Source organism: Myotis davidii, unplaced genomic scaffold (assembly GCF_000327345.1).
Source record: "Myotis davidii unplaced genomic scaffold, ASM32734v1 scaffold638, whole genome shotgun sequence".
Classification (NCBI taxonomy): Eukaryota; Metazoa; Chordata; class Mammalia; order Chiroptera; family Vespertilionidae; genus Myotis; species Myotis davidii.
The window spans coordinates 329,626-353,680 of NW_006289391.1; the positions used below are offsets into that span (position 1 = coordinate 329,626).

General features: G+C 37.1%; 1 protein-coding gene across 2 annotated transcripts in view; it reads left to right on the forward strand.

Moving 5' to 3' along the window:
• UBE2G1 (ubiquitin conjugating enzyme E2G 1) overlaps positions 1 to 24,055 on the forward strand; it is a 56,224-nt gene that overhangs the window by 18,182 nt on the left and 13,987 nt on the right. For both annotated transcript variants that reach the window (XM_015562445.1, XM_015562446.1), the window contains exons 3-7: positions 2,220 to 2,229; positions 3,785 to 3,878; positions 8,017 to 8,119; positions 19,474 to 19,571; positions 22,731 to 22,909. In XM_015562445.1, coding sequence (XP_015417931.1) covers positions 2,220 to 2,229; positions 3,785 to 3,878; positions 8,017 to 8,119; positions 19,474 to 19,571; positions 22,731 to 22,909 — 484 coding nt within the window. The remainder of the gene's footprint in view (positions 1 to 2,219; positions 2,230 to 3,784; positions 3,879 to 8,016; positions 8,120 to 19,473; positions 19,572 to 22,730; positions 22,910 to 24,055) is intronic.

Here is a 24,055-nt window from a genome sequence, read left to right on the forward strand (position 1 = left end):
CTTTGGTGATGTTGTCAATCTTAAGACTTCAGTTATCAACAATGTTTTGATATAACCCCAAAATCTATCTCTAACTCAGACTTTATATATATTGATTTCAGAGAAGAAGAGAGAGGGAGAGATAGAAACATCAGTGATGAAAGAGGATCATTGATGGCTGCCTCCTGCATGTCACCAGGGGGATCGAGCCCGCAACCCAGGCATGTGCCCTTGATTGGAACCGAACCTGTGATGCTCTTCAGTCCCTAGGCCGAAGCTCTGTCCACTGAGCCAAACGGGCTAGGGCTAACTCAGACTTTTTAAAAAAGAAATTTATATTTGTACTTATGCCCCATGGGCATTTAAAACCAAACTTATCATTTCTTCCCCCTCATCTCTCAAATCAGCATATCTTCATATATTTCTCACTTCAGAGAATGAACAGACTTATACCCAATTGCTCCATATAGAAACCTGTTTGTTATTTTAAAAAATTGAGTTGGAGCCCTGACCGGTTTAGCTAAGTGGATAGAGCATCAGCCTACGGACTGAAATGGGCCAAACCACCCACGGTGAGATGAGAATTTTTAAATCTGTGTCATGAATTTGTACTGATACTTCCGGTTCAAATTCAGGACTATAGAGTTTTTTCCTATTTACATGTTTTCCTCACTCTCTTTTAGTCTTAACCTTCAATAATAACTCTCATAGCAAGTCAGTCATGCATTATATTTCATTACTTATACCTATTCAAATCATTCTTCTCAAGGACATTTCCTGTGCTTGGTTTCCTTTTTTTTCATGGTTTGTAGAGCACTCTGGCCCACAGTATTTCTAAATTCACAGAATGCATATATAACTCATTTAACAATCCTGTAACACTCCATGATTTACTGAGTTTTAAGAAGTATAAAATACACACAGGGAAGTGCATAAATATTATGTACAGCCCTGGCCGGTTTGGCTCAGTGGATAGAGTGTTGGCCTTCAGTTGGAATTCAAATAACATACACGTAGCCATTTAAAAAATATTTTATTGAATTTATTGGTTAAGAAAATTATATAGGTTTCACATGTAGTCTGAAGGGTCCACGGTTTGATTCCTGTCAAAGGCACATGTCTCAGTTGCAGGCTCAATCTCCCTCCCTGTTCGGGAGACAACAAATCAATGTGTCTCTCTCATATCTATGTTTCTCTCTCTCTGTCTTTCTGCCTCCCTTCCACTGTCTCTAAAAATCAATGGAGATAAATCTATAATACCTCATCTGTATATTGTATAGTGTGTTCACCACCCAAGTCTCCTTCCATCTCTATTAACCCCCCATGGCCCTATATTACCTCCCTACACCCCCCCTTTTCCTCTGGTAATCATTATACTGTTGTCTGTGTCTGAGTTTTTTTCCTTTGCTTAATCCCTTCACCTTTTCCCCCTAGCCATCCAGTCTCCTTTCTCTCTGACAGCTGTCAGTTTGTTCTCTGTATCTGTGAATCTATTTCTATTTTGTTTATTAAAATCTTAAAAATTTGAAGGGGCCCAGCCGGCATGGTTCAGTGGTTGAGCATCAACCTATGAACAAGGAGGTCATGGTTCGATTCCAGTCAGGGCATGTGCCAGGGTTGCGGGCTTGATCTCCAGAAGGGGGCATGAGGCAGCCAATCAATGATTTTCTCTCATTACTGATGTTTCTACCACTCTCTCCCTCTCCCTTCCTCTCTGAAATCAATAAAAAAAATAGGTGCTTTTTTAAAATGAAGAAAAGAAATTTGAGGGGAAGTAAAAGTGCTTAATAGTTAAATGGTCCTGCACATTTTCTCAGCCACTCTGTTCTTAACAAATTAATTAAAGCCAGACCTTCAGAATCAACTTTACTGATTTTCTTCCCAGCAACCTGGTTTATTAATGCTCTTGTGTCCTTGTCACTCATATATATCGTGTCTGGAATATGGGTTGGAATGAACCACAGTTCCAGAACTTTTTGATGATATACCTTTTTATGATTTTAAATATATTTTATTTGTATCTTTACAATTTGTTAACATGAAAAAGCCAATGGATATTTGATAGGAAATATCTTCCTAATGTCTTGTTTGTTAATTGCTCTTATAATAAGTAAAAATTCAGTAGATATCACCAATATTCTGATTATTTAAATGGAGATAAAGTAGATATAATCAGACTTGATCTAATGATAAAAATAGTATTTTTCCTTTACTTTAAAAAATATTCTGGCATATCTTAGGCTCCATGAGGTAAGAAGAGTTTCCAGAAAATATATGCAAAGTAAATCACTTACATCTGGACAATTAGACAACTTCAACACAAGAAACTCAATGTGAGAGTATTTTTCTGCTCATTTCATGAATTATACACTTTCAGAAAATAGTTAGAAATAAAATTCCTTTAAGATTTATAGCTACATTAGCTACTAAGTACCAAACTCTTTGCTGTAAATGCTTTATAAACATGACCAAATTTATCCTTATAAAAGCCCTGGAAGGTAGATATCATCCCATTATATAGGTAAAGAAAATAAGCCTCAGAAAGTTTTAATAACCTTGCTCAAGATCACTAAAATCAAAGTAGCAAGTGACTGAGGTCTGAACTTAGCCCCATTTGACTTGAGACCCTTGGTCATCATCATCTGATTTTAGTGACTTTGACCAAAGATTAAAGGCAAACCAATCATCGATTAACCTTGAACACTGCTCAGTATCTCTCCCCGGACTCTGATTTTTTTCTTTTGTTTTTACTTCAATAGCATCTGTAATAATTTAGAAATCCCTATCTATTTAAAGACAAAGTTAAGGATTATAAAAGGTGTTTTGTCTACATGTATACTACATGAGAGAGAAAGAAATAATGCCTTTCTAGTACAATCAGTCAATGTTAGTGCTGGGCATTAAAATTTTTAAATTCTGCTTATCTCATTATTTACAGAATTGATACTTTTTTTTATGAGGCTACTTTTCATATTTGAATCCAAGATAAGTGATGTGGTGATTTGATATAATTTTCTTTCATTACTCCAAGTTTTTTTGTTTTGTTTTGTTAGTCCTCACTAGCAGATATTTTTTCCATTGATTTTTAGAGAGAGTGAAAGGGGGAGGGACTGGGAGAGGAAGAGGGGAGAGAGAAGGAGGGAGAGAAACATTGATGTGAAAGAGACACATTGATTGGTTGCCTTTCACATGCAGGGGCAGGGATTGAACCTGTGATCCTTCTTTGCCCAGGCAGACACTTTTAACATTGAGCCACACCGGCCACGGTGCCCTCAGTCTTCAATTTAAGAATTGTAGCCTTGCTTTGAAAACCAGGTGTTTTTCAGTGACTCATTAAAATGATCATGAACTTGATTCCACTTCTTTCTGTAGTACTACAGTAGGTCCTCTGGTTATGTCAGAGATCCGTTCCTGTAAGTTGGAACCCACCTACATAAGTACCTATGTCACTCACATGGAGCACACACACAGCAGTAATGAAGTGAAACAGTAAAAAGAAAACTTAAAAGGAAAGTTAACAATTCCTGACCTTTACTTGTGGTAAATAAATAATAAAAAACATAAAGCACATATGTACATACGTGGAAATGACGGAACTTTTTTTAAATAAATATTGTAAATGGGAGATGGCGACGTAAACACGTACGTTGAGTCCTACGTACCCGAGGACTGTCTGTACTCAGGTGCTTCGACCTTTTTAAAGAACATCATAAGAGTTTAATGATGCTAATATTAACAAGCATATAAATTGTATAATAATCCTAAATAACTTATATAAACTAATACATTGATGGTCACTTTACAGAAACATAAATCAATAAAGCCTGCAAAAGATTGGAATTCCAAAAAGCAAAACCTTCTCCTACATTTCACAAATGAAAAATCAAAGGATGGGGAAGGTGAGAAAAGTATTGCCCCATATCCAGTATGTAAGAACTGTTATCTGTCCAAGAAAATGATGGGTTATTTCTCCCCTAATGGTCAATTTTACTGAAAGTTTGTCCCTTTAGTATATGTGGTCCTTAAAAAGACCTGAAACTACTTTTCAGGTTAGTGAAGCATCAGAAAACCTAGAGCAGCCCTGCTGAGTGCATCATTATCTGCCATTGCAGAGTGAGAGTTACAATTTTATAACTCAGTGATGCAGGGTCTTAACCTTTGCAATGACTGTATTGGCATCTAGTTATTACTAAAAGTCTACCAGAGTCATAACTTTGACCATTGGCAATTTGCTCTTGGCAAAAGAAATCTTCGTTTCCAACAGCTTTCTGGAGCTGGTTAAAACACACATTATACATGCACCCTTGTTTATAATACACACACACACACACACACACTCATCCAGTTAGGACACCAGCCTGGCATATTAGCTACATCACTGAATGTTCACTGGGGCACAAATGCAGAATACAAAACTGATAAGAGAAATGTGGATTTTAATTAAAGGACAGAAAGTGAAGCTTTTCCAATGGCTAATAGAAATGTTAAGATTCTTTACTTAGCTCTTTTCATTGAATTTATTTCTTCCCACTGTGAAATTTAATTGAAAATGTAAAGGAATTTTATTGCCAAGAAAGGCTTTATAGAAATTGCTTGCAAAATACCTTTCTTAACTTCCTATAGGCACATTTCAATGTGTCACAAATTTTTAAAAATGAGGGAAAAATACAACGAACACTACAAGTATAAGCATATGTTTCCATTTGAGGAGAGGAGAGGCAAAATTAGGTTATTCTGAGTCATCCAAAGGACCATTGAACTCATTTATGAATGCAGTTCAATAACATTTAGTTATGTGATTAGTAATTGAAAGTATTTATGCCATACCATATAACTCAAAAGCACTTCTCTTAAATTTCTTGAAATGTCTTTATAGTAAAAATTGTTTTTACACAAAAATGGTGTGCATGCAGATATACTATACAGTAATACCAAGGTAACCTTGGTTCTTCAAGCAAAACAAAAGTTTAATGTTCCATCTAAAAATATCTAAATCTTAAAAGACTTAAAAAGTTGGACTTAAAAACTAACAGAAAATAAAACCTTTATGTTAATGTGGAAAGCTGCTTAATATTCTCTGTAGGAATTGAGCCTAGGGAGGCCCGGACAATGTGACCATTGGAAATCAGAAGCACTTCACAAATTTCCAGAAAAAAAAGGGGGGGGGGGCGGCGTGCAGAGCTTAATCTGTAACACAAACTCAGAAGTGTTTACTGATTAATTTAGCCATTTTAAAGTATATATTTCAGTGGTGTTTAGTGTATTCACAATGTGCAACCACTATTTAGTTTCAAAACTTTTTCATCATTCTATAACACCCCCTCCCCCAATACCTACCTATTAAGTAATCACATCCCATTACCCCCTCGCCCATCCATTGGTAACCTCTATTCTGCTTTCTGTTTCTGTGGATTTGCCTTTTCTGGATCTATCAAAGGAGTCATACAATATGTGACCTTAGTGTCTGGTTTCTTTCACTTAGCCTGATTTTTTTGAGATTCTTTTAAGTTGTAACATGTATCAGAACTTCATTTTTATGGCTGATAATATTCCATTATGTGAATATGCCATAATTTGTTTATTCATTTGTTGATAGATATTTGGGTTGTTTCCACCTTTTTACTATTATAAGCAATGCTGCTATATAAACATTTGTGTGCAACTTCCTGTGTGAACAGATGTTTCCATTTCTCTTGGGTATATATCTAGGAGTGGAATTGCTGTGTTACATTGGAACTCTATCTTTAAGTTTTTGAGGAATTGTGTGTGATTTTTAACTTATTATTTTAACCCCCCACAATCACGAAGCTTGGTTGGTTATTCTGTGTTCTAAATATTCCTGTTTTTCATCACTATTCCTCTACCATATACTAAAGGTACACTTTCCAGGATTACTTTACTAGCTTCTTTTTTGTTTTCTTTGTCATCACCATGGCCTTACTCTGTGTCATCTTTCACTTACTGAAAAGTTGGTTTTCAAAAATGTAAATCTTAAGAGGTTATCTCATTGTTTTAAAAACAAAACACAAACAAAGAGGCTCATCATCGTAGTCCTCAGGATATAAAGTCTAAACTTATATTTCTTAAAAAGGCTCTTTGCTGTCCAGTTCCTTCTGTGTGGTTTCAACTTAATGCATCCCCTTTGTTCTATATACTGATGCCCATATTTCAATTTTTGTATTTGTTCTAACTCTAGAAACTCTCTTGCCCAAATCCTTTGTCTTATTTCAGATGTCTCCTCTCTTTTTTAGAAGCTTTCTATCTCTTCATGATTATAATGTGCCCTTCTTTTGTGCTCTCCACATTTCTGTACTAATGTTGGAGAGTTTACACACATTGTGGAATCAGGAGCTGATAGTTAAGTGCCAGGTGATGTAGTGCAGACAACAAGTATAATTAATAGGAACTCCGAAGTCAGAAGAAGATTTTTTGGTAAATTAAGGAAGGCCTCATGGAGGAAGGTATTACTTGAACTGGACTTTAAAGGAAGCATTCATGAAGGTATGGTAATCTGCAACTATAGGTAAATTAAACCTGTTGAATATCCATGGACCTATGAGGACTCATGGTAGAGGGCAAAAGCCATATCAAATTCGTGGCATTTGAGTTTGAAGTGCTTGTACATTCTTCAACATTGCTTTTGACACAATTCCTATGGAAGAAAAGCATGGAAAAAATGTGCAAAAGATTTTAAGAACTTACTGTGTATTTACAAAAGTGACATGTAATGATATACTTTATGGGAAGTATAAGAAAATTGTTAAGGGCTTTTTTTTTAAAACCATATATGCTCATTTCAGAGCTTACCCAACTACATTTATAAAACTCCACAAAACTTCAGACAGAAACTGTAGTAACTAGGTGATTTCTAGATAAATTATAGAATCTTCCACAAGACTCTTGTATAGTGTTGGGTAAATGGTCTGTGTTTATCTAGAAAAAGATTGGGAATGAGATAACTCCATTTTGCAGTTGTCTGTGCTCTACCCTGTCTCTCAATTGACAGTAAAAGTGGGACTTTCAGCTCTTTGTGTAGTTAGCATTCAGTAAATGTTTGCATGCATAAACAAAATAAGATTAAAATGTAATTCCTATGTTTCCATTTTCAGTATCTTTTTTATGTGTTACTAGAGGGGGTCCTCCCTCTCAGCCCGGCCTGCGCCCATTTGCAGTCCAGGACCCTTTGGGGGATGTCCATCTGTTGACTTAGGCCCACTCCCCGAGGATCAGGCCTAAGCTTGCAGTCTGACATCCTCCTGGCAGCCAGGGTCGCACATGGGACACCCGGGCGGGCAGGTCGATTGCTGCTGCCCCAGGAATCTATCCGTGACGCCTCCTGATTCCTAGGTCGATGCTCAACCACTGAGCTGCACTGTCTGGACTGGGAATTATTCTTAAGCCACTCTTGTGTGCTGGAAGCGGTGGCCAGCAGAAGGATTAACACACACAAGCAGGGCACGTTTGAGCATCCACTGTAGGTGTATATTTCCCAGGATTACAGAGGAGTTGACAAAAAGATACGTAGATATTAGTATTAAGTGAAGATTGGTTAAGCTCAGCAAATCCCAATGAAAAGGTGTTAGGCACTCTGTTAGTGTTAGGCACTCTGAAAGTGCATCCTATAGACCACAGCATAAGAATTGTCAGAAGTATTGGTTGAATAATTTCCCTCTGAAACAGAATTTCTGGTGAATGGGCCTGGATATCTGCATTTTTACAAGTCCTCTACACCACTGTGTCTCTATACTATTGTAGAGCTACTAGAATAAGAACCTAGTTGAAACCAGGGTAGAAGTGAGAGGGCAGTAGAAGATGATCTTCTGGGAAGTTTAGTTTACTTTTGCTCATTTGGCTCCTTGTGTCATCAGAGTTGGAAATGTTTTGGTCATCAGGTAGCATTTTGCTAATGAATCCCGTTATATTTATTTAATAGTTTAGAATTAATAAAATGTATATTCAAGTTTTGTAATTCATCTGTTGGGTGAAATTTATGTGATTTAATTTTAAAGGTTTGATCAAATTTTTCTTTCTCCACAGAACTCAACAAAAATCCAGTGGAAGGTTTTTCAGCAGGTTTAATAGATGACAATGATCTCTACCGATGGGAAGTCCTTATTATTGGTCCTCCAGATACACTTTAGTAAGTACAATGAAACTGACATCAAAGTAGAGCTCTTTTAATTAATTGAAATGTAAACTATTTTGCCAAACTGAAATGAAGTTATATAAAAAGCAGATAAAATGGCTGTATTTAGTATCATTTGTATGGAATGATCTTTCTAGGGTTTTTGTATCCTGCTTGAAACTGTCTAAAACTTGTTGCTTTCTTAAATATTTGAGTTTCAGAAATTCAGATATTCTTGCTCCCTGGGAGAAATTTATTACAGAAAAGCTATCTTTAAGGTGAGGTTACATATAAATAATACAGTTTTTAACTTGTATTACAGAAATTGGATTGGTTTTGTCAAGATAGAAAAGAATATTCTTTATTGAAATGTTTCTCCTTCTTCCTTCCCTTGTGCTTCCTGTGCCTTGCCTTCAAAGGGAACATTAAATTTTAAAGATAAGGATTTATAAATTTTAACATTTTATCAGTTTAATGAAAGCATACTATTAATCTGGGAGATTTCATACAGAGCACAGTGTACACAAAAGTGTCTTGAGCAGGCTGGAAAGAACTTTCAAGAATATCAATTTCAGCGGTTCTCTAATTGGGTTCTCACAGAATACTGGCTAGAACCAAGGTGTTCTCGCTCTAAAATGAACTTACAGTCATCTTTTCCCAGTTTGTAAATGTGACTGTTACAGTTAATCATTTTTCATTAACCACTTACTAACTGATTTGTAAAGATGAACAACAGAATGTACTGCTATCAAAGAGCAATAGAAAAAGGGAGATGGAATTTCTTAAATATTTTATGTAATACATTTCTAGATTCGAAGGCCACAGTTTTATTTTCTGCCCCAAGTGTTTATAGACTAACTTAACGTTACTAATATTTAATGTTCTGTAAGAGAGGTCATGACTACCTTGTACCTGACTGGTACAAGTTCCACATTTTTTTAGAAGTTGAGGTATTGGAAGAAAATGCAGTGACCTTCTCACAGACAGACAACTGAGAGACAGTAGGGACAAATCTGGATCTGAGTCTCTTGGGGACTAACTACACGTTCTCACTCAGCCATGGTCTTTCCTTGATGGTACTAAGTCAAGGATTTGGATGCATCACACATTTTTTCCTGATGGTCAAGTAATGTCCTTTTATTTTATTTATTTAAAATATATTTTATTGAGTTTTTACAGAGAGGAAGGGAGAGGGATAGAGAGTTAGAAACATCGATCAGCTGCCTCCTGCACACACACTACTGGAGATGTGCCCGCAACCAAGGATACGTGCCCTTGACCAGAATCAAACCTAGGACCCTTCAGTCCACAGGCCGATGCTCTATCCCAGGGGTCCTCAAACTACAGCCCGTGGGCCACATGCAAATACAAATATTGTATTTGTTCCCGTTTTGTTTTTTTACTTCAAAATAAGATATGTGCAGTGTGCATAGGACTTTGTTCATAGTTTTTTTTTAAACTATAGTCCGGCCCTCCAACGGTCTGAGGGACAGTGAACTGGCCCCTGTTTAAAAAGTTTGAGGACCCCTACTCTATCCACTGAGCCAAACCGGTTAGGGCAAGTAGTGTCATTTTAGGTATACTAAGATGGCAACCCCTTTTCACATCACAAAGTACATGATAGAAAAGAAAACTCAGCTACTTCTCTGTAGACTGGTATATGACATAGAGCATGGAACTATAGTGTGGATTTTTTTTTTTTTTTGTCATACGTATTGTCAATCAAAGTTTTTGTTGGTATATTTCCCAGATATATGTTTGCATTGGTAATTGTTGCAAATTAAAATAACTCAGTTTACAATAACCACCATGTTAGCTTGATAGATAACAGTAGCCATTGAAAACATCCTAGAAGTAGTCCGCCACAGTCTTGTTATTATTTGAAAGCTAATTTCTTTTTTTTCTTCTTCTTTTTTTAATCCTTACCCAAAGATATTTTTCCATTGATTTTTAGAGAGTGGAAGAGAGGGGGAGAGACAGAGAAAGAGAAATATCAAAGAGAGAGACACATTGATTGGTTGCCTCCCCACACATGCCCTTGACTGGAATTGAACCTGGGGTCCTTCAGTCCTTGGGCCAACGTTCTATCCATTGAGCCAAACCAGCAAGGGCTGAAAGCTAATTAACCAAATTTTATACACAAAACCATATATAAATGGTTTATGAGCTTGATGAAATTCAGGTCTTTTCTAGATTTTGCAATCAAAACACATTGCATGAACGTTTACACAGCAATATTTCAATGATAGAATCTTGTTACTCTTACAGTTAATATGAATAATGAGAGAAATTCCTCTAAACCGATGTTGTCTATATAGAACAGGGGTGGGGAAACTTTTTTCTACCAAGGGCCATTTGGATATTTATAACATAATTGCAGGCCATACAAAATTATCAACTTAAAAATTAGCCTGTTATATTCTGTCAAACATTTAACCTAATGCCTTGGCAGGGCCTGACCAAATGATTTCTCGCGTCTTCTATGGCCATCACGCTGGACTTCAACCCTGATATAGAGGCTTGGTTAGGCATCTAGACTTGAGCTCCATCTCTAAGGACCTCACAGATTTCTTATACTTTTTTCATGCAATTGTCTCTGAATATTTTTTTTTAATACTTACTGTACTAGTTAACAGACCATTATTTTCACCAATACAAACCTATTTCTGGTCTTGAATATACATTTAAAAAGTGCTGGCTGTTTGATACGAAATGTGCATAGCAGAAGCATTTGTTGGTAGCTCCTTTGGAGTATGGACCTATGATGAGACAATTGACGGCCACTTCCACACTGTCCCATCCTGATGAGAGCACCAGCAACACCTGGGCTATATAAATTTGACCTCAGTGCCATGCGTATTTGAGCATCCTGTGTGTAATGAAGCCGTAATGCACTTGACAGACATAATAATCATCCAAAATTACTTGGATCTGATTTCTTTTTATTAATGATTATTTTTAAAATTCATGTACTGGAAGTTATAAAATTGTTTTTACTATCAAGCCCTCAAAAGCGAAGTTTATGATTTATTAAATTTATGCCATCACTTTTGGCAATGTCCTCCTTTGAATGGTTGCAAAAATAAAACATTATACTGGCATTTACACTAATTATTTATTTAGTTCTCCGATTTCTTTTGAGTACTCTTTACTCCAGATGGGAACATGACCTTAAATTAGTTAATAGTCACTGTTCCCAAAGAGGTTATACTTTAGTTGACAAAACAGATCTTTGCATAGTCATTTAATACACTTTGGTGATAGGTATGGTGCAGATAGGCATAGGGTATTATGATAAGTCATTGGGAACATGGCAGGTTTTGAATGTGCCAGGAACTTTTCCCAGAAGAAAAGATGTCTAAAATGGGAAATGAAGAGTTAGTAACTGTATTAGTTACTAGGCCTTTTGGCTACAAGTAACAGAAATCTGATTTTAACTGGCTTAGAATACTTTGAATATTTTGTTGTCCCGACACAAAATGGTTACAGCAGTTTTGAACATTTGAGAATATCACCCAAGGAAATAAGAGAAGGTAGTTTCTTCAGCAGGCTCTGCTTCTTGTCTCATTTGTCAGAATTGAGTGGCTTACTCATTCTTTAACCAGTATCTGGCAATATGAATCAGATTGCCACATCTGGCTTAGATTAATTATTCTTGGATGGAAGAGATTTGGGACTGTCAGCAGCAAGGTAAGAATTAACTAGACAGATATTCAGGCAATAATAGTGAGTGGTAGGGGTAAGTTGAAGGGAACTAGGGATTAAGCATTTCATAGGGAGAACTGTATACATAGAGCCTAGAAAAAAGGGATGGAATAAGGATATGGAAACAGTAAAATGATTATAAAGAATTTTAAGAAATGAGGTTGGGTAGGGAGTCGAAGGCTAGTTGAAATTTACAATTACTATTAAAGAGTTTGAATTTATCTTTTGTCCTAAGGACAAAGCCCAGCCATTGAGAAATTTTGCATCTGGAGGCACCAGTTAAATTTATATTAAAAAATGTGCATTGAATTACTAAGTATTATAATTTTGGGATTATGGGTTTTATTTTTCCTGCTACTTGTATTTCTGCAACAACAATGTTATTTTAAAATGTTGTCTATAACATAAGGATGTTATAGACAAATTTTGCAGAGTTTGAGGGCTTCTCGTGGCTGCTTGAAGTAGGGAGATCAGCAGTCTTTGTTTAGAGGATAAAGAAAGAGCATATGTGTCTAGGGTAGGACAATGAGAAAGCAGAGGAAATTAGCCAGGAAAGGTATAAGGAGAGGAAAGGTTTTATAGAAGTAAGCTTTCTAAAATTCTACTATAAACGAAGAATCAAAAATCAGGTATTTAATAGTGTTAATTTACTTAACAGTAAGGAGATTATGGGTGTTCTTTTTTTTTTTTTAGAGGATTATGGAGTATTTGTAATATTTTGTTTCTTTTTTTTAATATATATATATTTTATTGATTTTTTAAAAGATTTTTTAAAAAATACATTTCATTGATTTTTTACAGAGAGGAAGGGAGAGAGAGAGTTAGAAACATCGATGAGAGAGGAACATCGATCAGCTGCCTCCTGCACATTCCCCACCGGGGATGTGCCCGCAACCCAGGTACATGCCCCTGACCGGAATCGAACCTGGGACCCCCCAGTCCGCAGGCTGACGCTCTATCCACTGAGCCAAACCGGTTAGGGCAATGGGTGTTCTTTTAAAAAAATACATTTGTATTGATTTCAGAGAGGAAGGGAGGAGAGAGAGATGGAAACATCAGTGATGAGAGAGAATCATTGATTGGCTACCTCATGCAACCCTACACTGGGGACTAAGCCCGCAACCTGGGAATATGCCCTGACCAGGAATCGAACAGGCATGGTGTTCTTGTAGCTACTTTAGTGGAGGGAAGAGGGTAAGAGGGTAGAGATCATTCTGTTGTTTGAGGAGTGATTTGGGAGTGAATACATAGACCTTGAGTATAAATAACTGCCTAGGAAGAGAAATAGAGGCTGACAATGGGGGGTCAGGGTGGTAAGGATATAGGGTTGAAAGTTAGTTAATGTGGGCTTAGATGGTACCTAGACCTAAGTGATTTATTCTCCACTTAATGGTTAAATAATTTATCCTATATAATAAAAGCCTAATATGCAAATTGTTCCCTCTGGCGGTCGTTGGACCGGGAGTTTGACTTCTCGTTATGACGTGCACTGATGACCAGGGAGCGGCGTGTAACATGGCGGGTGTCAGCCATATACTGCAACCTCTCACTGGCTCCATGGGGGTGGGGATGACAGGGACGGAGATACAGTGCTACCCTCCCCTGGGATGTCAGGGGTTGTGCACTGGGGAAGCCCCTGCACTCAGGTGCCCCGAGCGCTGGGCGCCTGTGAGGAGGCTGTGCCGCAGCCACCGGACTGCAGGGGCTGGTTAGGCTCCCCGTGGGTTCGCGCAGGAGCCAGTCTGCGAGGCTGGTCCTTAGAGAGGGCGCTGTCCGCCTGGCTTCCTGGCCTGTGATGTTCGGCCGTGCTCACTGCATCTCCATGTGGGGACTCTGGCGCCATGACTCAGGCGGAGGTGGGCGTGCCGGGGTCCGGGGCCCAGGTGCTGCCCAGGGCCCAGAGGTCAGCTGGGACCTGCCCTTCCATGCCAGATGCTCGCGTTTCAGTCGCCGGCCAGATCTAGGGACTGCCATCTGTGCATGAATTTCGTGCACCAGGCCTCTAATCTACACTAATAAAAGAGAAACATGCAAAATGGTGTCACTCCGCTATGCCCACCAGCCAATCAGATGAGTATTTAAATTAACCCAACAAAGATGACAGTTAATTTGCATACGCGGCATGGAGCGAAGACTGAAGGGCTCCAGCCAGACTGAAGACTGAAGAGGCTTGGCTTCTCCGCTGTGGCCGGACCAAAGGCCTGGGTCCTAGGTGCCGGCGGAAAACTGGTGCCGGCAGCCAGGGGAAGGAAGGCCTATTGTGTGAATTTTCGTGCAACGGGCTTCTAGTGTAATAATAGAAGAATAGGGTACTAAAGTTTTTTAAAAGCTAGCGTGATATTTCATGGTGGCAACGTTAGCCTTCGTTTAGTCACTAGAGGGCAGTCCATACTCTTTACAATCTATGTAATGAACTGGTATACTTATGCATTACTTTATTTGAAACTGATAGTTGCCATGAGTATTAATTTAGCCATTATATTTATCTTTACACAGTCTTGAATCTATTACTTCTCTGTCTATTAGTTTTTCTAGTGCTGTTAAGAATCAATTCTTGTGGCTGTCTTTATGAAGATTCTGAAACTTGTGTGATATACCTATTGTTTTTATACAACTGGTTATCTAGTAGTGGATAGCTACTCATATCCAGAGAAATGAAAAATTCAGGTAGAAGTGGCAGTGGGTTTTTAAAGTCTCAGACACCCGGATAGCACTGTGTAAATATATGTTTAAATTTATATTGGTGAATGTACAACTTCTTTTTTACTCTCTTTTTCATTCATCAGTAATGGCTACTCTGTTCAAGTTGTTTGCTGCTTTGTTTCTTACTACTGGCAATGAAAAATGAGAGAATCTTAAGATTATATGTATTTTGTAGTGTTGTTGTTTTTTTTAAAATATATTTTATTCATTTGAGGGAGGAAGGGAGAGGGAAGGAGAGAAGCATCAATGATGAGAGAGCTCCGCTGCCGCCAGCACGCCCCCACTAGGGATCAAGCCTGCAACCCAGGCATGTGCCCTGAATGGGAATTGAACCATGACCTCCTGGTTCATAGGTCAACACTCAACCACTGAGCCACACCACTGGGCTATCTTTTGTACTATTGCCTTACCTTGAGATGATATAGAAAATAAAGAATTAGGTAACCAAACTCTGATTAATATTCTTTTACAGTAACAAAATTTTTTTATACTTTTAAGACATACAGTCACAACCATATGTTCTGTAATGAATTTTTGGAGGCAGTGAACCTCATACATGTATTCCTCAGAAATTGACGGAGCACTGGCTATGCCATACCATTTATCATTCAGTGCTTAAGAACATGGGCTTTGGGAACTATCTTTGTTTAGTTCCCTGACTCTACCATTTTTGTTAGTTGTATGATTGAACAATTACTTAAACATTGTGTTGCCGAAACCAGTTTGGCTCAGTGGATAGAGCGTCGGCCTGCGGACTGAAAGGTCCCAGGTTCGATTCCGGTCAAGGGCGTGTACCTGGGTTGCGGGCACATCCCCGGTGGGAGATGTGCAGGAGGCAGCTGATCGATGTTTCTCTCTCATCGATGTTTCTAACTCTCTATCTCTCTCCCTTCCTCTCTGTAAAAAATCAATAAAATATATTAAAAAAACAAAACCAAAAAACCCACATTGTCTTAGCAGTTTTATTTCTAGGGTCAAAGCCCTATGCCTAAGAAGTGTTTGGATTGTTCAGTGTTCTGTTGCTTGCAGTAGCAAAATAATTGGAAGCAATCAAATGTCTTACAATTGTAATGGATAAACTGTGGAATGTGGCAGGTAAACTAAATGAACAAGAGACTCACTCAAGATGAGTGTATATAAAAGAAAAATGTTGAGCAAAATTTTATATGACAGCATACAATTTATCATTTTATGATAGGGATTCTGAAGTACATATGGCAGAATGGTAGGGTCTGACAAAGCAGAATGATAGGATTTCTGATCCTTGTCAAATTTTTATAATTTAATACAAAAACAGTGAGATAGGTGTAATAGAAGAAACTTGAAGTAGGCCTAGGTTTCTCAACCTTTTCAAATTGGGAACTCCTGGTTGCATACCTTAAAAAAATTTTTTTTTTATTGATTTCAGAGAAGGGAGATGGAGAGAGAGATAGAAACATCAATGATGAGAGAGAATCATTGATCGGCTTCCTCCTGCACGCCCCACCCTGGGGATCGAGATTCCTATATGCATTCCAACCGGTGATGGAACCTTCAACCTAGGTATGTGCCCTGACTGGAATCGAACCAGGATCTACTGATTCATGGGTCAGTGCTCAACCACTGAGCCACACTGGCTGGACTGTACACTCTTTTTTAACATCATGCCAATAATATCTGTGATGAAGAGAATATATCATAGAAGAGAAGATATTTTTAATTCACTGATGCTTTTCAATAAACTTTGAATTTGCTCATCACTGTAGCATCCCTGTATAGTTGAAAAACAGTGAACATGTGACATGTTAATACTTATTTTAAATGTTTTGTATCCTGTAGGTCTTTTGAGTTCCTCTTTGCTAATTTAGCTGTTTACTAGAAGTTTGCACCCACAAATGGGGACTACTGAGTAAGACTTAAAAATACACACACACACACACACACACACACACACACACACAAAATGTTCAAAGGAAGCATTAAGGAATCCACCTATAGGAGAAAAACTATAAGGAATAGCATGGTTGGTACAGGATGGGTGAGGGCATTGCAGACAGAGTAAAAAAAAATCTGCGCTTTAAATGTTCTAGGATAATCTTGTTAATTAGATTTGATTGAAAATAATGAGACTAGGTAATTTTTTATGTCAGGAATTCCAGTTAGCTAATATAAAGCTTTTAAGGGGATCTAACCAATCAAACTTTAAGGAAAAGCTAACTAAATATTGTGGCAACGATTCTTGGCTGTTTTCTGTAATTATGGCTTTCAAACCATTTGTGTTTTTTTTTTGTTTTTTTTACACCACAACCCATAATCAGGAATAATTTACATCGTGACCCAATGTATGCTTAGGTGTATACATCTTAATGAATAGAAGCATGTGTGTAGATCATATAACTTAAACAAATTACTTGTGATAAGCACCTTTGTTTTCTATTCTGATTTTATTTATTTAAGAAGGAAACTGTTTAGTTACTTAATTGGTTTATAGCCCCAGCTTGAGAAACTAGTTAATATAATTCTGTTCTAAGACCAGTTTTGGCACTGTCTTTTACAGTTGGGGTAACATAGGCTGAGAAAATAGACTTATCTCTTTATCAGTGTAATGCATTCTTCACAACAGATACTCTCAATTTTCCTCATCTTCAGGTTTTTTTCTCCTTCAGTACATAATCTTACAAATTATGAAAGTTAAGGCCAGTAAGGCAAGCATAAAATTTGTAATTTTTCTTCCCTTCTGCCTCTGGATATCTATTTGTACTGCACTCAGTCTGGTTTTCTTCCTGTACAGAAGGAAAAGCTTTTTTTTGTTTTGTTGTTAGGCCCTTATTTTCTTTCTTATTTTGCTTTTTTATTTATCCTTTTTTTAGTCTTTCTGCCATTTACTTTAAAAAAAATTGGCTTCCGCCCCTCTCTTTTAAAGCCTTTCATTTGTATTATTTCTCATCTTCTTTTTAAAAAATCATTACTAGGAATATTTTTTCCATTGATTTTTAGAGAGAGTGAAAGTTGGGGTGGGGGCGGGGGAAAGGGAGACACTGATGTGAGAGAAACACACATCAATTGGTTACTTCCCACATGTGGGATTGAACCTGCAACCCAGGTATGTGCCCTTGGCCTGGAATGAACCCTCGACCCTTTGGTTCTTGGGCTGACACTCTAACCACTGAGCAACGCCATCCAGGGCAAGTTACCATCTTCTTTAACTGTTAAATCAAATTATCCTGTTTGTTATGCTTGTGCTTTATCACTTTATTCTTACTTTCTGCCTTGGCAGTCTTTTCCTATTGCTTTTACCAAAATTGTATTATTAAGGTTACTTTTTATACTTGGAGTCCAGGGTAGGACTACTTGGTATTAATGATCTACCTCTCTTTTATTACCCTCTCCCCAATTTTGCTTTTATGATCAGAGAAAGGCAATAAAAATGAATACTTGCTGTGGTTCAAAAGTGAAGCTGAACTGAAATGTACAAAACAGAAAGTAAAAGTAAAAGATTCATAATCCTGTGCTCCAGAGTTAACCATTGTTAATGTGTTTATGTCATGTTTCATGTAAACATACCCGCGTTTTTTATATTTTAAAGATAGATGGGTTTATCCAGTAGATATTTATGTATCTTTTTTAAATTTAATAATAGATTTCTCATATTATTCCAGTACTTATTACTGATTTTTTTTTTTTTTGTATTTTCCTCTGTCACTAGAATGGTAAGTGCCATGAAAGCAGTGCTAATGTCTTGCTCTGTTATATCCTTTTACATAGACTAGTGTCTGGCACAAGTAGATAACCAATGTATATTTGTTCAGTGAATGAAAACCATTTAATGAGCTGAGAATTCTATTTCTCACTGATGTAAAACAAACACAATCACATAATGGTATGTACATTGAACAGTAAAAAAAATCTGATATGCAAATTGCTGTTGCAGCAAATTGGTCAGTGTAATAAAGGGACATGGTGGCTTGTTTAAAATTGGGTAGTCAAATCTTTCTTAAGAGGTAACATTTAAGCTGAGTTCTGAATGACAAGGGGAAACTGGTATTTCAAAGAGAAGAGACAGGTGGTACCAAGGATACAATGCAGGACTTAGTCATTTTTGCCTCATAAGGTTGACTTCATCTCATTTTTTATTGTTAACATATAAAACTCATTTTATTGTTCTGACAATTCTTCAAGAATATTTCATAAGTAAATGTCAGTGCTCTGGAACTGCACTAATACAGCAGTCACTGGCCAAATGTGGCTATTAATATTAAATAAAATGTAAAATTCAGTTCCTTTGTTTCACTAGCCATACTTAAAGTGGCAGGTGACTACCATATTGGACCACACAAATATAGAACATCTCCAATGTGTAGAATGTTCTATTGCACAGGACTGCTTTGGAAAGTCACTAGAATATAAATTACTTGAGCGACTGTATGCTTTGTTCATTACTATGCTCCTAGTGTCTGACACATCATTTGTTAAATGATGAGATAAATAAGTGGATGAATGAATAGAAGGTCAACACATTTCTTCCCAGACAAGGAACAACAAAATGTGCATAAAGTCTGAGCTGAGAAAGAGCTTGTTGTGTTTGAAAAAAGGAAAGAAAACAGGCTAGAACAAAGAGTGATGATTTGAGATCAACATAGAAATTTGGCAACTTGACCATAAGGCAATGTTAAACCTTCTAAATTTTGTTTTAAGTGCAGTGGGAAGTAATAGGAAGTTTTGTAGCACAGCAGTAATGCAGTCTGATTTGGATATCTTTTTTGAGATATTTACTTTACTAGTTTTTTGAGAGTTTAAGAAGGTGGTGTAGGTATGACAGTTTTTAAACCTGGTTATTTATAAAGTAAACCGCTTGAAATTCAGATTATTCATTTATTTATGCTGTCAACACTAGCACCCTTGTTTTTATGTTTGTTTTAATAATTGTTTACTTATAAGCAGGAACTTATTGGCAAGGACTTGTTTATGTTTTTGCTTTCCAGTGAAGGTGGTGTTTTTAAGGCTCATCTCACTTTCCCAAAAGATTATCCCCTCCGGCCTCCTAAAATGAAATTCATTACAGAAATCTGGCATCCAAATGGTAAGTTTATCTATTTGTACTTTTACATTTACAAATATGATGGCCCGTCACTGAAGTTTTCAAGTTCAGTAAGAAAGATACAGTTCTCAATGAAATTGCTTTGGAATTTTTGTACTAAGTTCATTGTATTTGTTATGCACATGGCCATGCGTTAGATTCTTTAGGTGAGAAGGAGCAACAGAGATCATATGGAAAAAATGGTTTTTTTACTTAGTTTTTAGCTCCTTTGAGTCTTACGATGTTCCAAACTAGAGGCAAGTTTGGTGGGTGATACGATGATATTCAGCATTAATAGAACTCTTAAAATTGAAGAGATAATTTCCAAGGCATTAGGTGACTCATTGGCTATTCCAAAAAGCACAAAAGTAATTAAACCTGGATTGTGTAGTTACTTTTTCTCTTCTTAGCTCTTAGACTTTTTAAACTATATTCTTAGTTATAAAACAGGGCATGTCCTACCTATTTCATAAAGCGACTGAGGGCTTCAAATGAGGCGAAATAGTGTATGTTTTAACCTTTGGAAAGCATCCCAGTACTGCTGTTTGTGTAATGGAGACATTGACTTTTTTACCCAAAGATGTGCTACCATTTAAAATCCAGCTTGTGAAAAAATTAATAAATAAAATCCACCTTGTGAACCAAAGGTTAGGCTAGATAAGTTATGTTTATTATACACAGTTTCCTTGAACTTTTGGCCTTGTTTGTATGAGCTTGCAAGGATTTGTTTTCTAAGTATGTTGACTTATCAGTATTTTGTAATCAGCTGTCTTTATTTATTTATTTATTTTCTTTTTTAAATATATTTTATTGATTTTTTACAGAGAGGAAGGGAGAGGGATAGAGAGTTAGAAACATCGATCAACTGCCTCTTGCACACTCCCCACTGGGGATGTGCCCGCAACCAAGGTACATGCCCTTGGCCGGAATTGAACCTGGGACCCTTCAGTCTGCAGGCCGATGCTCTTTCCACTGAGCCAAACCGGTCAGGGCATCAGCTCTCTTTTTAGACTACTACACTAATCTGCCTTTTGTTTCTCCTAGTCAAGGTTCTTTCAATTGCAAGGAAGAAAAACCCTTATTTATTAGTTTTAACAAAATCTGTGGGAGTATGGATTATAGAATAAATTAAGGCATTATTGCATGGATAGGGAGTATATATTAGAACCTAGTGGCTTGCAAAACAAATGGGTCTTCTGAGAGACTAGAACTGGCAAATTGAAAACTGGCAAATTGGGAACCAAGGGAACTACCATACTTCATAGCATCTGAGATAGCAGTGATTACAAAAGGCATATAATTACTTTGGTTTAGAAGGGAGAAAAATATCTAAAATTTATTTGTGGGAAAATGCATTAACAGTAGTCCTACATGAAGTATGGATGCATGAATTAATGAGATTCACCTCTTGTTTCTTCGAAATTTCCTTCATCTCTTCCTGGGCTTTTGGCAGGGTTTCTTGTGCTTCACTTGAATTATTCAATGTGCAATATCAGTCTGTTTGCACCTATTTCTGAAGATGTGACTAAGCTTCTCACTGTTGGCTACACCAGATTAGCTATAGAATTCTAGGCAGAGCCTCTTTAAGCCTTATTTTCTCTATCTGTGAGAATTAAACGAAAGCACATATGTACACAATAAGTGGCACTTTTCTGTTAAGAGGAAAGATAGCAGAGGCCTAGGTAATTTAAGAGGAAAGCTGAGGGAACAAGTGTTTTCTTGTGTGTGTGTGTGTGTGTGTGTGTGTGTGTGTTTCTTCAAGTTGAAAAGATTATTTTTTTTTAACCACAGTGCCCTTATTTAAAAAAAAAAATTTTTGTTGATTTCAAAGAGTAAGGGAGAGGGAGAGAAAGATAGAAACATAAATGATGAGAGAGAATCATAGATAGGTTGTCTTCTGCAGGCCCCCTACTGGGGAGTGAAATAATTAAAACTTAAGAAAGGATACTTGAGGAGGTGAGGGGCAATGATGGCAAGTACAGGAAGAATTAGACAAGGAAAGAGTGAAAAGACATTTTGAAATAGGAATGAGAGGAAAAGCGAGCATCTGAGTATCTGTTAGGCACTGGAGATATAAAGATGATTAATGCATTATGGTCTCTTTCTATAAGGAAATTATGGTCTATATAAGGCAAAGGTGGACGTGTAGACTTAATGGTGAAACTGAAGAATGATAGTGATATGTAGTTATAAAGGTGTATTGGTGGCATAGAAGAGGAAGTTAGAGAATATGAGTTTTTATTTTATTTTTTATTTATGTTTTTAAATATTTTTATTCATTTCAGAGAGGAAGGGAGAGGGAGAGAGAGATAGAAACATCACTGATGAGAGAGAATCATTGATTGGCTGCTTCCTCCACACCCCCCCACTAGGGATCCAGCCTGAAACCTGGGCATGTGCCCTTGACTGGAATTGAACCTAGGACTCTTCAGTCCGCAGACCGAGGCTCTATCTACTGAGCCAAACCAGCTAGGGCTATTTTATTTTTTAGTCTTTATTGTTGAAGGTTACATATGTCCCCATTGACCCCTTATAGCCTGCCCTCACCATAGGCCTCCATCACCCTATTGTCTGTGTCCATGGGTTATGCATATATATGCATATAAGTTCTTTGGTTGATCGCTTCCCACACCCCCTCAACCCCCAACCTTCCCTCTGAGATTTGACTGTCTGTTCCATGCTTCTGTGTCTCTGGATCTGTTTTGTTCATTAGATTCTACATATAAGTGAGATCGTGTGATAATTATCTTTCTCTGACTGGCTTATTTCTCTTAGCATAATACTCTCCAGGTCCCTCCATGCTGTCTCAAAAAGTAAGAGATCCTTCTTTTTTACGGCTGCATAATATTCCAGGACCTGCTGTATTTACTACATGTAAATGCTAGGCAACATCTATCTACATGCTAGGTATCTTGAAGTTTTGCTCAGATGTACAAGATAACTTACATTCAATTGGGTTTTTCAGATGAATCCTAGTTAGTAAAGTCCATGGTCGTCTTAGAAGGTTAACAGGTTCCATTTTGGAAATTAACTTCTGTATATTCATTGTTTTATACAGGTTCTGTGGAAATTAGGACTCGATCTATAATAGATATCTTCTGTATAACCAAGTTATTTCAAATATGTATTTTAAACAGGACTGTTTTTTCTCTAATTTTGCAGTTGATAAAAATGGTGATGTATGCATTTCTATTCTTCATGAGCCTGGTGAAGATAAATATGGTTATGAAAAACCAGAGGAACGTTGGCTTCCCATTCACACCGTGGAAACCATCATGATTAGTGTTATTTCTATGCTGGCAGATCCTAATGGAGACTCACCTGCTAATGTTGATGCTGCGGTAAGGTGGTCATATGCACATATCCCCTCCCCTTTAATGAAACTCAGAAATATAGTATCTTTATATCTGTGTGTGTGTGTGTGTGTGTGTGTGTGTGTGTATGTATCTGTTTATATCCATTTTACAAAAATAAATTACAGATACAACTCAGCTTCATCCCTAAATACTTGAACCTGGATCTTCAAAGAATAAGGACACCATCTTACATGTCATACCTAGGAAAATTTAATATCAAGTTCATATTATTATTCCTGAGTTTTTTGTATTTTCTTTTAAATATGTCTTTATTGATTTCAGAGAGAAGAAGGGAGAGGGAGAGAGAGATAGAAACATCAACCAATAAGAGAAAATCATTGATAGGCTGCCTCTTGCACATGCCCTACTAGGAATTGAAGCCACAATTAGGTATATGCCCTCACTGGGAATCGAACCATGACCTCCTGGTTGATGGGTTGATGCTCAACCACTAAACCTCATCAGTTGGGCTTTTTTTTTTTTGTCTTTAGTATGTTTTTGTTGATTTCAGATTTACAACAAAGCTGGCATTAGTTAATCATTCCTATATCCTTCACCTAGATTTACCAGTAGTGGAGATTTTACTTTTTTTTTTTGCCAAATTATTTGAGAATACTTTACAGATATCCTAACTCTTCATACTTGAATACTTCAGCATATATCTCCTAAGAACAAGGGTATCTTTCCATATAAGCATAGTATGAGTCTATCATTGATACAGTACTATTATTGAATGTACATATACAGTCCATACTCAGATTTCTTCAATAGTGTTCTTATAGCTTTCTTTTTTTGGTTATTACTAACAATCCAGAATCTAGGATCCCACTTATTATTATTATTTTTAAAAATGTATATTTTTATCGATTTCAGAGAGGAAGGGAGAGAGAGATAGAAACATCAATGATGAGAGAGAATCATTGATCGTCTGCCTCCTGCACACCCCACACTGGGGATGGAGCCCACCCAGAACCCATGCATGTATCCTGAAAGGAAATTGAACTGTGACCTCCTGGTTCATAGGTCAACGCTCAACCACTGAGTCATGCAGGCTGGGCCCATATTATATTTTCACATTATATTTTTGTTTTATTAGTCTTTTTTAATAGTCTTAGTTCCTCAATCTTCTGT